We start from the raw sequence: 16,343 nt of genomic DNA, 5'->3' as shown, positions 1-16,343 counted from the left end.
TTCATTCCTAAAAGTTAGAATAATGAAGCATAAATCTGATTAGGCCTTTCAACTCGTTAGCTTTCGTAATGTTGTAAAAGTTCAAAAATGAAAACCAAGTCCTCGGAGGGGCCATGCTTGCTAAAATATATTTTATTAAAACTCTTTCGATTCAAATTAGTCGATAAATGGGCCTTTTTTAGGCGCGAGATTGGACATTAAAACTCTGATGCAAGATACCAATTCGACATATAATAATGTGCAGACATTACTGTCCATCTATATATTCTGAGCTATTAAGATAATCTTTACTTATAGAAAAACGTTTCTCACAGTGTTGTTGGATAATTTCGTATTTTTTTGTTTCTTTCTGTCTTCAGGCTGCGACCAAACAAAAGGAACCGGATGCTGTAAAACTTTATGGCCTCTTCAACTCTCATTAAAGCTTCGAGATGAAACCACACACACTCCTTTTCGATTCATAAGTCACTGTGTAGCAAAACTGAAAGATTTCCGAAAAAATAATAAAAAAATTAGGCATGTATTATATTTAAATATGCAACCATAAAACATTATGAAATCACTGGAATCTATTTCTCGGGAAATTGAATTAAACAAGAAGGTGATTTATAAAAAAAGATTAAATGTTTTGTTGACCAATAGTGCAAAAAAAATCAAAACTTGAGAAAAGAGCAGAAGGCCTTTATTTTTTAATATCCCTCAGTTAATCTTGAGATATGGTTTTAGTGGTGTTTATAATATCCATTTCATCAAGCACATGCATGCTCATCAACCCTGACTTTATTAGATTCTGGTCCATCTTCCCAGAGGATTTGGATGACACATGCTGTTAAATCAGGCTTGTCTGCTTTTATTTTGGCACTGTAGGTGAGGTTTATTTGAGATAAATTCATCCCTGGAGCAAAATGTTCCACATATGCGAGCACACACAGTGGGTAGAAAAAGTGAAAAAGCCATAATGGTGTTGGTGGTGCAGTGCAGGAGCTTATTGAGTGGCAAGCAGAGTAAACTGCAGGAGTCCAGATATGAAATCTATCTATAAAGTATCAGTGTGTTTCACAGTTTCTCTACCTCCACTCCTCCTCTGCAGAACTTTACATCCCACTGCAGGTTGCTGTGGTTCCCCTCACTGCCCTTTACCATGCTCCTGCTGGGGGGGGGCTATGCGGGAGGATTTGCGGACCATGAGAGAGAAGCCAGGCCTCCTGACCAAGGGGGCCCGGGTGGAGATGACGAGCAGGCTCTGCAGAGCGGAGGGGTCGTGGGACACGTAGGAGCAGCGCAGGGCGGCTTTGGGGACGTGGTGGTTTATGATGGGGACGCTGGGACGGGACCGCGAGCAAGTGGGGGAGCTGCTCCTGAAGTCCTGCCTCCCAGAGAGAGAGCCCCCTGCTGAGGAGGAAACACAGAGGAGGTCTGACTCACTGGGAATATCAGGTGTGGAGTTTAAGTGTGTTTGTTTTCATGAAAAAGGGGAGGGGAAGTATTCAGATGTTTAAGGTTGAAGTAAATACCAAAGGGTGAAAATACTCTGCAAACATCCTGCATTCAAAATCAGTTAAAGTCAAAATGAGACTTTTAGAATCACATTTGAAAGTTTTCAATATACAGACCCATTTCAGAGGCATACACCTTTTGTAATCTTTATCATAGGATTCATATTCGTGCGTTCAGAATCGGAATACTTGACTTATCCTGGGGGAAATGGGGTTGTGACAGTTGCGCCATTTTAGAAAGACAATGTTAGAGTAAGAATGTGCAATAGACATTTTAAATAAAATAACGATATTTATACAAAAATTAAAAGTAAAATGTCCAATAAAATAAAATACACATATTTATATAAGTTAAAGTAGAAATGTGAACATAATACAATATATAGTATGTACAAGATATTAATGCTGAACTGCATTTCAATGTGTTCACAAATAATAATATTATTTTATTCAGATAATAATTGTAATTGTAAATTATTGTATTAAATATAATCTCTTATTATTGTATTTACATTGTTTATTAATTACCATAATATGCAAAGTTACTAAAGCTATCAAATATATGTAGTTGAGTAATTAATAAAATATTTGCCCTAACAAATGTAGTAAAGCAAAATACATGGAATTACTCAAGTAAAGAACAGGCAACTTCAAATTGTACTGAAGTAAAAGACTTGAGTAAATATAGTTCCATCCCAACACTGAAGGAAAGATCGAATTGTATTCACCCTGAGGGATATGCGTGTGAAGCAGTTGAGGTACCAATAAGGAAAGGGTGCAAATATAAAATATAAAACATCCATACATATACAAATGAAAGAATATCAATATCCAGATAACAATAATCCAAAATATCCAAAATGCCAGAAATATAAACAATGTTTTGAATTGCAATTATAAGATCCTATACAATGCTTTTAATTGTGTTTTTAATAATGTTTGTGATTTTAAAGTGAATGAATGAACATTATGTATATGATTCAAACGTATCATTGTAATTGGGTTTGTTAATATTCATGTAACGAATATGATGGAGACAATAAAGAAGAAAAATGGTAGGTATGAAAAGCTGTCTCTGATGCAACATTTGTGATAATAAATCATATTCTTCTCACTTTTCAGGGAGTTTCGCTCTTTTATTTTGAGAATATAGTGGAACACACATGATTTAGGAATTGCAGAAACAATAAAGACAACAAATTGGCAAAACAGATGTTAAATATTGACAGTGTCACTGAGAAAAAAGCCCAGAGCAGCTTGTGATGCATCCAAAGTTCTGAAGTGTGTGCTGTGTATAAAGCAGAAAGCGCGTGGAGGTGTGTTTACCTGGCCAGAGTGTCCGCTGGGCGCTGAGGCTCCGCTGCGTCTCCTCCTCTCCTCTGTGCTCAGACTCCATGCATGCGGCCCTGAGCAGGCGCTGCTGAGTCATGTGGGAGTGGAGGTTCTGCTAAACAGCCCAGATATCATGTCATTGTAATCCTGCTCCATGATGATGTTTCATTAGAGCTGACATTATCCATGATATTCACCTCAAGGGCTTTCAGAGTGTTATACAATCAAGCCAAAACCTTAATACGTTTATTCTCCACTGAAGAGTATTTGTTAATATTATGATGTGACTGCTGTTTGTCTGTTCAAAGAGTTTCCACAGTTCGAAAGCAGCTGTAGAACTGTCATTTCAAACCAGCAATATGGCCTCTAGGAGAACAAACAGTTATATTTGAAATCATAATCCTGTGCAAAACTTGAATAATATAATGTTACAAGTCTTTTTTTCAAATTATTTGATTGAAAGACAGTAAATCCACTTGTCTTTTTACATTTTCAAGCAAAATTCTCTTATTTCAGCTCCTCAAATGTGAGTATTTAAAGGTTTTCGAGAGTATAACAAATATATTTGAATCCTTTGTAATATTGGTAGGACAAAACAAGCAAACCAAAATCCTTGTGAATGGTATTTTCTCACTATTCTTATTTTGTTATACTATTCTATTCTATAGTATTAATGTTTTATCCAGAAAAATTAAAAACCCTTACACTTAATCTGAACAAATAAATGGAGTTGTTGGGGCCCTCACATTATATTGGATTATTTTGGATTGGATTGGTGTGTCCCGTGTCTCTTTACCTGCCGTGAGACCTGCGTGCAGAGCTGCTGCTTTGTTCTTAAAGGAAACTGCATCAAAGAGTCCAACTGGAATAAAAGAAAACAGTGAAGGGACTAGAAGCTAAAGTAAACACAATCATTATAATCAAACTGCCATTTGAGACCATACAAGGCCTTCATTCTTAGTTGTTGCTGTGTTCACTGTGGCTCTATACGACACACATACACAGTACCTTGGCGTGTTGTCTCTGATGAGGCTGTTTAATCTGCGACTGGGTGGAGGCGTCCTGTGGGACCCCCCCTGTGTCCCCCCGGCCCTGCAGCAGCTGGCTGATCTGGTCCACCACCCCGAGATCATGGAGCAATGTCTTCCTCTGGAGCAGCGCGCCGGCTCGCTCCTGCTCCTCCGGGTCTTCCTCCTCCTCCTCCTCCTCCTGCTGGCCTTCTGCAGCTTCAGGATCCACTGACGCACTGGACTGAGGGAACTGCAGGGAGACATTTGATTCAATTTGTTTTGATTGCCTTACTGTATATATGTGCATTTCCAATATATTAGCAATTACTGTCACTGAATACCCCTGATAACACTGTTTGTTTTCACAATAAAAGATATTTGGATTTGAAATGAGACGTCCAATAGGAATTATCTTCAGTAGTATTATTGTGGCTAATTTAAATTGGGTAAGAGTCTATTTCCTCTCAGGGGTCAGCCAGTATATGAAGCATTCATCATCACGAGACAGAGGCTGTTTGACTCCCTCTTGTGGCGACATGTGGACGCTGCATCTCACATGACAGGAGCGCCTCACTGGCTGCAGGTCACAGTCACTGTTGGAGTCGGGGGGTTGTTCTCTTCGGGGTCTGACTGTCTCCCCGGCAGTCTCCCCCTGCAGGTCTCTCCTCCTGCCCCCCCTCTGGTGTCTCTCCCTCTGCTCCTGCTTCAGACGCAGCTCTTGCAGTTGTTGCCTAAACACACAATACACAGAAACCTTAGCATCCCTATTTGGCATTAAGTCTGATATTATTCACTGCAATTATATCCCCTTTTCTGAACCTAAAAATAAGAACAAAATAATAATGAAAAACAAGATCAAAGCCCTACCAAATATAATTTCAGTCGAGGCCATCAGTTGAATGCCTCCCCTCTGCCAATCAAAGTTTCTCCTCTGGATGCATTTTTCTTGTGAGCTCGTCAACACATTTGAATGGGCTGAGTGGGCCGTCACTAACACAAACACTTATTTCTTCTCACTACTTTTTTGTTGATCAACTCTAAATGATTATCTCATCATTTCAGTAGCAGGTTGAATTTAATAACACCTGCTATCACTTGTGTAGTGAGGCACGACCTCCTTTAACTTCAGTAAAGCTGCAGGTTGAAATGTTTGTCTTCTTTTGTGCACAAAACGAGCAGATTACACTTTTTCACTTTCCTACCATGGACCATCTTTTCCTCCTACTGCCTCTACTGTAAGTGCATCACTAACGGCTCTTCACTACGTTTGTGTCTGCAGGTACCTGGCACACTCCTCTTTGGCTTTGGAGGCTGCGGTCTCCTGGAAGAGCGAGCTGCTGTGTTTGAAGTACTTGTCGTATTTCTCCCCTCCTTCTCTGGGGTAGATCCTCTTGAAGCCTCCCAGGTGCTTGGCCTCGTACCGCTCCATCTGCTCCACCATGGCTGCCTGGCACTGTCGCATCTCCTCCGACCTGCACACACACGATAGCAGTCACCGACGGGTGCCTGACCTTGGGGAAATAACACATCACTTGAGACTGACAGAACTCTACCTGGCCTCTCTGGTGCTGTTTTGCTGCAGCCTGTCTTTCACCCTGCGCCGATCCTCTTTGGTGATCTTGCGGCGGTCGCAGGCACCCAGGTTGATGAGAACCAGCGTGTCGTAGAGTAGCGCGTCCTTCACCTCGCGGTCCAGCTGCGAGTCGGTGGTAAAACTTGGGGAGTGATTCACCTGGAATACAAAATGTACTGATCGAGTAAGAAGTCTATTCACATCTTCTGGGTAAGATTTGAACCCCTTTAACTTTAATATGAACTCATGATGTGCAGCTAGGGACATTTACTTTCAATTAAATAAAAAGTATTCATTATGATATTAATTTGTATTACTGTTAAATATAATCAGCAATACTCTTTTTCAATTTTAGTTTACTTAATTTAATACACTTATTGCTTTTATTGATATTCTATCAGGCATTAGTGTTAATATGACTTCTCATACACTTAGCGTGTAGAATTGTATTGGTTTTGATTGAACCAGTCACCTTTGGGATTAATATAGTTCTTTATCTCATAATTGGCTAAACTTTAGGTAAATGTGTATAAAAAGATGCACAAGGCATTACATGGATAATAGAATGGTGCAGTCCGATAGAAAATGAAGAGCCTTGGGTCTTAAATTGACACATACATATGATCAATGTATAAAGGAAAAAGCTAAAGGAATTAGATTATACTGTAAAAGGGGGAGGCTGTGGCTCAGTGGTTAGTGTGCTGGACTTCGAATCAGGGGGATAGCAAGTTCGAGTCCCACTGCAGTCAGCATTGCTGCTGTGGGGATTGTCCACAGTACTGAATGTATGTTAGTCGCTTTGGATAAAAGCGTCTAACAAATGACATGTAATGTAAAATAGTATATAATAATTATTTCAACCCTAAAGACTTGAAAGGTAACATTTTGTTACTTAAAATGTTAATTTTAGTATAAGTATACATTTAAATAGATTTAGTTTTGTGCCCTTATAATAATACCTTTAATGCTTTTTATTGATCTAAATCGTTTTTTGTGATTTGCAGCATGCTGCCGTTACTGATGATAATCCACAGACCTGGTTATGAATAGTTTCATATTGGAACTATCTTATACTCATAGAGTCAGGCTCAGCTGTTTGCAGGTGTGGTTCACAACAACAAGCCTTTTTAAACAGAGGTTAGAGAGGGTCTCTCACCTCCAGCACCCAGGGTCTGAGCCGGTGGTCCAGCAGAACATCGAAACCCAGGATCTCGAAGCAGGCGCTGCCCGTGGTGTGGTTCGGGAAGCATGTGTGGTAATTATGCTTTAGGATTGGATGAGCAGAGATCAGAGTCTTTATGATCACATCCTCAATGTCGTGCCACATCTTGTCTGTGTTGCAGTTGATGGACTCCAGGAGCTTTGTCAGGGTGGAAAGCTTACTGGGGGAGGGGCAAACACAACAAACATGCAGTAAATATGCAGATTGTAAGTAGTGTTAGTACTATGACACAACAACAAGCATTGTCAATGTGTTACCGTTTGCTGCCCTTGTCCTCGTCACGCACAAAGTTCTCGCTGTTCTTGTTGATGGCGTAGTTGGTGAGATGCATGCACACATCCTCCTAACATGAGAAATACAAGGGAAGAGATACATCACACACAAGACTGGGATATACAGTTACAGGTTGAGAAAGATAGAGAGAAAAATGATCTGCAAGAATTTTAATAATGAAAACATTCTTTAAGAAAGGGTTTTAAACTCTAATGTGAGCATTTTCTGTTTTTCTAAATCTGCCATGGTGAAAACTGCATCTCACTGGACATTATTAAAGTTATTATGCGTTTAAGGACATTAGAATTTGCTCATATATGAACGGGTTAGGGTTTACTGATTATTAAATTATTATTTAATAATTAATAATAATTGTAATTTGCATCTGCTGTGCTCTAATATTGTATTTTATTTTATTTGTAACCAAAAGAGTTATATACTGGAATGTCAGTGCATGTCTCAGTGTAATATTTTTGTAAAAGTATTGTTTGTGAAGCACTTTGTAATCACAAGGACAATCTTCAATATAAAATAAGTTATTTAAACTTGATGAAAAAGTAAACATTTTTGGGGACTTCTTTCCGCAGCGGATCATTTAACATTTTGGACTTGTATGCAAGATTAAAACAAAAATAAAATAACGTTTTTGTGTTTATGTTAATAAAGGATAATGTAACCTATGATTGGTCAGTATAGAATATTTATAGACATTTCTCACCACATTGCTTTGCGTTGGTTCGTTGTACTTGGTGGTGCAGAAGCGAGTCAGTCCCTCCTTGAACATGAATATGCTGAAAGGGTCACATGACGTCACCAGGACGTAAATACGCAAGTCAAACTTGAATCCGTCGATTATGTAAGGCTGAGGAGGGAATGTCAAAAGACAAGTTAATTTCAACCCCTATGCGTTTGTGTTTCTGTGTTGTGTATAACCGGCCGTCACCTTGGAGACGTAAACCTGGCAGATCATGTGTTCTCCAGGTTGAATGTCTTTACTTGACTTGGTGATGATGATGCCTTTGCCTTGGCAACCGGTATCTGGCTTACAGATATACGTCTTGCTTTTTTTGGCCCTGGTGTAAGCTTGGAAGTCACTGTAACTGCAAAGTAAAATCACATGAGGAGTTAGTTTATTAAGTGTGGAAGCCTTAAGAGGCAAGTAAATGATAAAGGCATTTATGTTGTTGTAATAAATATGTCTACCACCAGAGGGTGTAGTGTAGCACTACTCCATGTTCTCAACGGGGCCCTAATACGCTCATTTTCAGCTTCATATTTGTATTTTGTGCCTCTACTCATGTGACATGTTTCCATGCTTTAATGTTCAAAAAGCTTGTTTATGTTTCTCATACTGCCCGAGAAGCAGCACCTCTTTTCACCCTCTGTCTGAAACCAGAAGAGCCATCAATGAGAACGTTTCCTTGTAACCCCTAAGAGGCTAAATACAGAGCCCCCTTCTCTAGGCATGCATCACACACACTGAACTTCTCAGGTGCCCTTTTCTTCCCTGTTGATGACCTCCAGCTGTGTGGCTCTCCACACCTGCTTCCCATGTGCTCACTTGGGAGTGTGTGGAGCCACTGCAAGCATGTAGATGCCTCCAATTACCCTGCCCCTCAGCAGCCCCTAACACACTGATGGGACGAGGTTAGAAAAGGGTCTCACCAGGATATCTTTTCATGTACTATTTTCATTTGTGAAGACAGATGAATAAAAAAAGCATTGTCAGATGATTTCCTTTTTTTTGGTCAGAACAAGTATCAATCTCATTAATGCTTTAAATCCTAATAAACACAAGAAGACCATTTGGAAGTTAAGTTAGAGAAAACTAATCCCCAGAATTCGTTTTTTCATTCTCCTCTCAGGGCTTCCAGATATTATGACACACACAAAAAACGAAATAAAAGATCAATATCACAGTGGTAAGTGCAAACTGACTCTGCAGGAAGGCACCACGTTCTGGGGAAGATATTGTAGTCTTTGGGGAAAAGCTTGAGCATACGGTTCATGTTTCTTGCCAGTAAATCTTTCCGGCAGATCTCACTCATCCCTGGGAAATGGTTTATTTTCTGCAAAGACACAAGAGACACACACAACAATGTTTAATGGGGAGGTACAAAATGTTACAAGTGAGATATGACCAAATAAACCAATAGTACTTATTCATTCCAGATAAATCATAGGGTCATAACCTCCTGCATACTTCCTGCACTGAGTTACCCAATTCAATTACAAATGGATTGCTTGAGCTGAAAGACTTTCATGAGCAATGAGAAAATAAAGCAATCTCAATGGAAATCTATATTTTGTATTCATGTGTATGCATATTGAGGCTATTACAATATGACAGAGCAGGAGACTAGTCCCATACAATCCATTTGCAGATGAATTCACAGTTCAATTCAGTTTGATGAGGGTTCAAGGGTTATGGGAGTAATGGGTGTTCAGTGGAATACCTGGTATCGTTTCATGTCCTTAACCCGGTCTAGGGACACAGAGCAGTCGGTCCAGAACAGTGTCCAGTCGTCCCCCTCCGCTGCCTCTCTGAGGCCGTATCTGCGAGCAGCATGCCGCACTGAGACCACCAGCAGAGAGTGTATTCATTAAATCCATTTCTATCAATATTTTCTTCTACAAGATGAGCTACGGATTATTTTACAAGGCCAAAAGTACGTTGACACCCGAACAATAAACCCAAATAAAATAGTTTTACACTCTTCTGGTTTCAGTTTTTACATCAGCTGTTTGAAGCTGGCTGCAGGGATTTGTAAAGAGTGCACTTGGGGCAAAATGATTGAGTTTTTGTCTTAATAAAATTCAAATACCCAACACTGAAATAAAAAATACATTAAAATAAAATATAGGAATGTTTGTATATATGTGCATGATGTAAATATGGTAACTTGGCATCTTATTTGATCAAGTGTGTGTTATTATTATCCATCTAATGTTCCAGAAATTATGGGAATATATCCCTGTTTCACTCGAAAAAAACCTTTCCCTTATTGTAAAACAATTAGTGCCAGATGTTTTGCTATACAAATAAAGTTTATGATATGTTAGTTATTATGTACGCCTCATGAGCATTGGTGAGTTCCAACACTGCAGTTGGGGGACCGGAGGCACATTACTTCTACAATATGATGACAGGATTGTTTTGATTTCAAATAACAAAAGACTGTTGGTGTACACAGCTGATTGTGTAGATAAAACATCAGATGATAATAAAAATCACGCATTTTCCAAGGTCTACATTTTAATTAATTCAAGCATATAACTAAAACTTTACAGCTAAAACCAAGCACTTTCCTGACTTTGTACAAACCATGTATAGCTTGGACTAATACTTTCATTAAATAACAGAAATGTATGACTTAGCCATTCAAACGTACCACTTTCATATTTGCAGTTGGTGATGTTGATCCACAGTCATCTGGAAGAGAAGAGAGACAGAAAGAGGGACAGACATCTGCTTTGCTGCGAGATCCTTCAAATACTTCATCAGGCTCATCCTTTCAACAAATGATGAGCATCCTAACTGTCAGTGTGCTTGGAGGTACCGGCAACTGGAGGAGATGTTGTAGGAAAATACCTCTTCTTGTTTTTCTTCCTCTTTTTGTTAATGGGTGGCGGGGTGCGGGTGCAGGCTTCCGCTTGGCTTTCGCCACCCTCTCCTTCTCCCTGCTGATCATATTTTAGTGCATCACCTTTTCTGTCTGGGCTGTCCACCTGTAGACCCATCCTGGATGTGGAAAACAAAAAGAAATGCACTCATTTGAATGTGAGCAAATTTTTTTTTTAAAGCACACATTATGTGACAGTTTGCAAAGTATGCCAGTCCACTCTTTCTCATGGTATGTTTTCATGGGCACAGCCATTGAAGCCAATGAAATTCAATCAAACAGAACAAAGGATATGGTGTAAGTGCGAGCAAGGACTCATGTTACTGTTTCCACTCCTCTCATCAGGTGAGTGCTCTGGCTGTTAGCACAATGTCAAACACCCGCATTCAAAGGTTATTGTGGCAGGACGGATACAAGTCATTCATAGTTTGACAAGAGCAAGTGGGAATTAAATGTAGAGCTTTTCGTAGTGTTGATATAAAAGGAACAGGAAGCATTAGCGTATTAGTACCTGAAACTAAGAATTGGGTTTGCTTAGAACAAGGCAACGTTTACCTTGTTGTTGTTGTTTTAACAGTTACTATATAATTTGTATTATTTTTTTTTTTACTTTGTGTGAATCTGTACTGTCCTGTTTTTCATTCTCACTCTGTTGCTGCTTTAACTCCTGAATTTCTCCACGGGGGTAAATAAAGGTCAATTTTATCTTATGTGCATCTCTGCCGTGAGTGCGCCATGTTTCACCTGACTTTGCTACGGTAGCCCACAATGGACAAACCAACTTCAGGTTACTTGAAGGCCACTTGTCACGCACTGGTAAACAAAAGGGTTGAGCGTTGTAATATTAATTTGGTTACAATGTCCACCGTTACCTTTACACGCCACTATAACATACACACTTAAAGTATTGTAGTTTTTTGTATGGTTTTAGTAGTGTCCCTTTGATTCAAACCAAGGTAATAACAATTCACCCTAACGGGGAACATACAAGTGTGTAACAATTTCATGGCAAACCATCAAATATTTGTAGAAATATTTGAGTCCAAACCAGAAATGTACACCTCATGGTGGTACCAGAGCAAAATTCAGAGCGTCACCAAAGTCATAAGGGATCGTCTTCAGGGGGCCAATAACATCAGTAAATGGTTTAAATGACAATCAATGTAATAGTTGTAGAGATATTTAGGTCTGGACCAGAGTGATGAATCAACTGATCGATATAAAGCCCTGCTTCCAGCATGTCTAAAAATCCAAAGTTTATAGGAATAAACCCAGGCGGGTGTAGTTCAATTGATAGTCTTTCTATGTCCATCTGCACTCTGACCTGAGCACAGTGGACGACAATCGTCACAGCAGCATCTCAGCTGCTCTCCTCAGCCTCCTATCTGGTGTCTTGTAGGGTTGAAAGTGGTAATGATGGAGAACGTGGTGGCAGTATGGAGGGACATCCCAGGCACCCTGTGGGAGGTTACGGTGCTCGGTGACAGTATTCTGATCCAATGATCTAGATAATCCTGGCCCTGAACTGTGAGCTTTACATCGGGCCGAGACGCACCGCTGACCTCAGCCCGGATACAGTTACAGTCCCGCAAAGGGCTTCTCCAAGGTTTTCCCTCAGCGTGCAACAACAACATCACCAGGTAATAACATCTGTCCTCAACCAACAACGACTGGACCCAATGAGAATTACTTTGTAATCTGCTAAGTATCATTACATAAGACCCTGCATTTATGCTACACCATGGCAAGACATACCATCACCGTATTTCCTTTAATAATGAACACAATAAGTACTAAAGCACTAAACACTGAAACGTCTTTAAAGGGGATATCCTTGCCATTTTTGAAATGTATCTCTTGCTTCTACGGAGCGGAGGTTTCACTGCTGCTTAATTATTTTAATGTCATGAAGGAAAAGATCATTTCTTGTCTTATTAGCTTTTCAACCTGGTTCAGCAGACTGCCTCTCACTTGTCAACATTCACAATGATGCTGCATTATTAGTAATAGTTATCTTTATTTTCAAGTTAAATAATTAAAACAATATAAATAAATGTGCCGCATATTTTAAACGAGTTTTCATTTTGAGTTGTATTCATTGATTTTGAGCATTATATTGTTTTAATGTTGTAGGTTCTTTAGTGTTGCAAAAATATGAAGCACTTTGGGCTGCATGTTTGTAGAAAAGGTACAATATAAATAAGTAAAGCTGAGTTTAACTGGAATGGAATGTACAGGAGTGTAACCAAAGCCCACGTTTTGTCTTAAAATTGCTAATTTCATTTTACAACTGCCAATACATTTGCGATGATATATATGAAACATAAAAGCAACACAATTTGTCACATACTAAAGGCAATAACACACAAATGCTCTCCTATTTTTGGTTAAATAACTAACAATTTCTTTAAAATCAGCACTAATCATCTTTTAGTTCTAGTAATCAATTTGCCAGTTTAACCACTAAAGCCTTAAACTGCCACTTAAAATGAATGCATGTCTGGTTAAACAACAAAAGTAATAAGGTTCAGTGTTTGAGAGATGTTAAATTAACTTTGTCGTCATTTTTAAGACTGCACTACTACATAGACTGAATATTAGAAACACATCTGCAGACTGTATGCATTTAAGATTATTGTAACTTTTTTAATTTGGAAATGAGTAACCTTGTTTACCGTCTTCACTTCAAGAAATGGCTCGTACTCACCTGCAGTGTTGAGCCTACATCTGTGAGGACAAAGGTGATGGAAGATGCTGCCTCCCTTATCCGTCTGCTTTCGTCTTTGGTACACAAATCCTTGTTTCAAGAGCTCTTTAAGACGCTGTCACACTACTCAGTCGAAAAACCAATGATCCACATCTCCACCTCGTGCACTGTCTGCCACTGGAATCTTTGAAAAAAAGAGAATAGATTTGTATCCTCAGTTCAGATTGACTTACACACTCAAGCAACGAGCCCAGTGGTGGATCTGGTGACCAATTAGAAACTGTGGAGACAAACACCTGATCCCCCATGACATGATGGGAGAGCAAACATGAGCGGCAATGAGCCCTCACTGGGAGAGAGGAGAGAGATAATCCCTGATATTTGTTCACTGAAATAGGAGATGTGTTTTTCAACAGCTCGAGTTGTTGAATTTAAATCTGTGCTGAAAAGCAGAGTGACAGTGTGTGGTGTAAGTGAACAGGTTGGACATCCATCTTGGAGCCAAGTTGAAATGGAGAACCTTCAGTTGAAGCCTAGTCTTCCATTGAAGACATTACAAATGAAGTACAGGCAGAAGGGGAAATGCTGGTTAAAGTTGTAGACAAACAATACAATGTGTCTTATATCTCCCAGGTGTTTTTATGGAGAGATATAAAATGCAAGTAGGAGAAATTAATGTGATCCTTTCTTTTAAATATTATTAAATAATGTCTCAGGTGTGTCATTAAATAAATGTTGTCAGTAAATAAAGTATAACTTAGTGAATTGAATATGCAAAGAGGTGACAATGTCATTTTTTGCAGACACAAAGGAGGGCTATGCTGTGAGGCTCCAAATAAATAGATCATGTCAATGTAACAAAGTACATTTATGTAAATACTGTACTTAAGCTAAACATTAAAGCTACTTGTACTTTACTTGAGTCTTTTTTATTCATGCCCCTTTGTACTTAATACACTACATTTAAGAGGTAATGTTCTTTTTATCTTACTTCAATTATTTGACAGCTATAGTTACTTTACACATTCCTTCTTTGCAAACATAAAACAACCAAATAATGTATTAGTTGTAATGTAACAGTTAGAGTAATGTAACAGTTTTACTTTTAACAGAGTATGTACAGCGTAGTATTAGTAGGCTATTGATGTAAATACCTGTTCCACCCCTGCTCGTGAGAGACTTCTAGGTAGCATTTATTTCACCTAAATTAGGCATAACGTGCAGCAGTTTAGTTTAATACGTTTTCTGTTTGTGAGCAACATCTCTGAATTGTATTTGTAATGTTTACCACGAGTGTTTGAAAGTCTCAGGTAGTCATCATTTAAATAAATCAAAGATTAAACATCGTGAGCTAGCAACATGAGTTGTAGCTAGCTATATGCTAATCATTTGTACTGTATAGTTGCTATGGTAACGGAATGCTTCAGGCTAACTGCCAGCTAGCAGGAGACGTTAAACAATTCACTTTTAGACAAATACAAACGTCATACACGTGACATTACCGCTCTACATAGGTAAGTATTCTCGTTACCGGCCCACAAACAAACAGAGCATCCTTGAGTAACGTGGCTGATGTCAGGAGGGTCGTATTGTAGTCTTCTTGGCTTGACACACAGTGGGGACGAAACCTACAAATGTAAACATGAATGAACTCGAGGCCAACACGCGCCGTGGTGCCTTTTTTGGGTGGAACGTCCTCTGTTACGCCCTTAGCCTATCACAAGCCGCGGGTGTGAGAGTTCTCGTGTCTGATTGGTTGTTCTAGAAAAGATACACAATAAAACAACCACAGGTGTACCTTGTAGTTTGTTTCAAGATAAGGTTTTCTGTAATTGTAACGTAATTCTCATATAAAATATATACTTGTCTCTCTGGAATTAAATTGTAGATTATTAGAAAAAAAAGTTCCGTGATCTGTTGTAATTCATACCTTTGCATCCTAAACTATATAAAACTATACAGATTCATTTATTTTCAATTTGTATTTCCTAATGTAGGCAAAAACATGTATCAGGTGGTACTGTTATCAGTTTTATTTATTTATGCATTGGTTAATATGGTGCATTTCTTTTAAATATTATTTGTGTAACAATTGTTTTTTATTTTGAAGTGTATTCTTCCTACGTCCTTGGCCATTATGGTTAATGAAAGTTAGCATGGCAACATTATATTTCTTATACTTAAAAATGATAATGTTATACTCATGGTATTGATGTGTAAAATAGTTACTAAAGTAAAGTAGCATAAAAATGGTGGTGAAAATTATAAATAAAAGTTGCAGTGAAACATGGTTTTTTTATATTATTAACAAGAAGCGTCGTTATTGATCAAATGAATACATCTTAATAAAAAATGCATACACACACTATATCACAGAGCTCTCTTTAGTCTTATCTCCCAAAGTATGCTGGACCTTTATGTTAGGAGCCTGTCATGCAAAAATGAAAAGCAGGAATATATAAGTCAAAACACACACTGAGTTTTGAACCGAGCAATGTCTAAGGGTTTATTGTCGTAACATAATTACAAAGATCATCACACGTATTCAGTGTGTGGCTCCCTCTTGTGTTTTTATGTCACACTGCAGAAGATAGGAGTGAGTAATTTGTTTATATTGGCCTACAATTCCCATAATTCAGCATACGGGACTTTTCTCACGCAACTACTGATGCCTTTGGAACAATCTGAAACAAGGCAGCAATGTATTGTATGTGTACTTGCGCGTTTAGCCTAGGTTGTAAATCTATTTTAAATGTGTAGTAAATTAGTAACACGTAGGCTACAACACATAAAACTGATACATAATGTAGAAAAATGGAAACTATGTGGGGATGTCGGTCAAAGAAAAAAGATATAAAGTGTTGCTTAGCAATTGCAGTTAAAAATGGAAAAGAGTTGATAGAGTGCAAATATATATTATATTGCAAGATAGGCTATATATTAATTAGGTGAAAATCGAAAATTATTAATTAGCCTATACCTTTTTAAGTATTAATCACATGTTTCGGAGTTGTATTACTTTTTGGTGTTTATAGGTTTAAGAATCTTAATATATTCTGTAAAATCACATGGAAAAAGTGAAATTATGGGTAACTTTTTTTACTGGG

The 16,343-nt window shown here is 38.5% G+C and overlaps 1 protein-coding gene across 5 annotated transcripts; it reads right to left on the bottom strand.

The window, feature by feature from the left end:
- Positions 1-1,112: 1,112 nt before the first annotated feature.
- On the bottom strand, positions 1,113-14,882 carry ttll6 (tubulin tyrosine ligase-like family, member 6). Of its 5 annotated transcripts, XM_071206701.1 has the most exons (18): positions 14,768-14,882; positions 13,237-13,420; positions 11,854-11,987; positions 10,500-10,648; positions 10,299-10,337; positions 9,363-9,481; positions 8,845-8,975; positions 7,850-8,006; positions 7,625-7,768; positions 6,891-6,976; positions 6,568-6,793; positions 5,392-5,570; positions 5,122-5,310; positions 4,395-4,569; positions 3,837-4,088; positions 3,625-3,690; positions 2,823-2,943; positions 1,113-1,392 (listed from the first exon to the last, which is right to left on the bottom strand). In XM_071206701.1, exons 4-18 carry the CDS (start codon positions 10,645-10,647, stop codon positions 1,127-1,129), a joined length of 2,298 nt encoding a protein of 765 aa, XP_071062802.1. In that variant the 5' UTR covers position 10,648; positions 11,854-11,987; positions 13,237-13,420; positions 14,768-14,882; the 3' UTR covers positions 1,113-1,126. The 5 variants fall into 5 exon arrangements, with proteins under 5 accessions (XP_071062802.1, XP_071062801.1, XP_071062804.1 ...); XM_071206700.1 differs by lacking the exon at positions 11,854-11,987; XM_071206703.1 differs by lacking the exon at positions 11,854-11,987 and having other exon boundaries at positions 1,113-1,389.
- Between the last annotated feature and the right edge of the window lie 1,461 nt (positions 14,883-16,343).

The sequence above is a fragment of the Pseudochaenichthys georgianus genome, chromosome 19, assembly GCF_902827115.2.
Source record: "Pseudochaenichthys georgianus chromosome 19, fPseGeo1.2, whole genome shotgun sequence".
Taxonomy (NCBI): Eukaryota; Metazoa; Chordata; class Actinopteri; order Perciformes; family Channichthyidae; genus Pseudochaenichthys; species Pseudochaenichthys georgianus.
The sequence above is the reverse complement of the archived record's forward strand: the minus strand, read 5'-3'. Positions and strand labels throughout refer to the sequence as shown.

Excerpts from the sequence above, each read along its gene's own strand:
- ttll6 (XM_071206701.1), bottom strand. The coding sequence starts at position 10,647 with ATGGGTCTACAGGTGGACAGCCCAGACAGAAAAGGTGATGCACTAAAA. Across the intron at positions 9,482-10,298 it reads CAACTGCAAATATGAAAGTG|TGCGGCATGCTGCTCGCAGA; the intron begins GTACGTTTGAAT and ends TGGTGGTCTCAG. Across the intron at positions 8,976-9,362 it reads AGGACATGAAACGATACCAG|AAAATAAACCATTTCCCAGG; the intron begins GTATTCCACTGA and ends GTGTCTTTGCAG.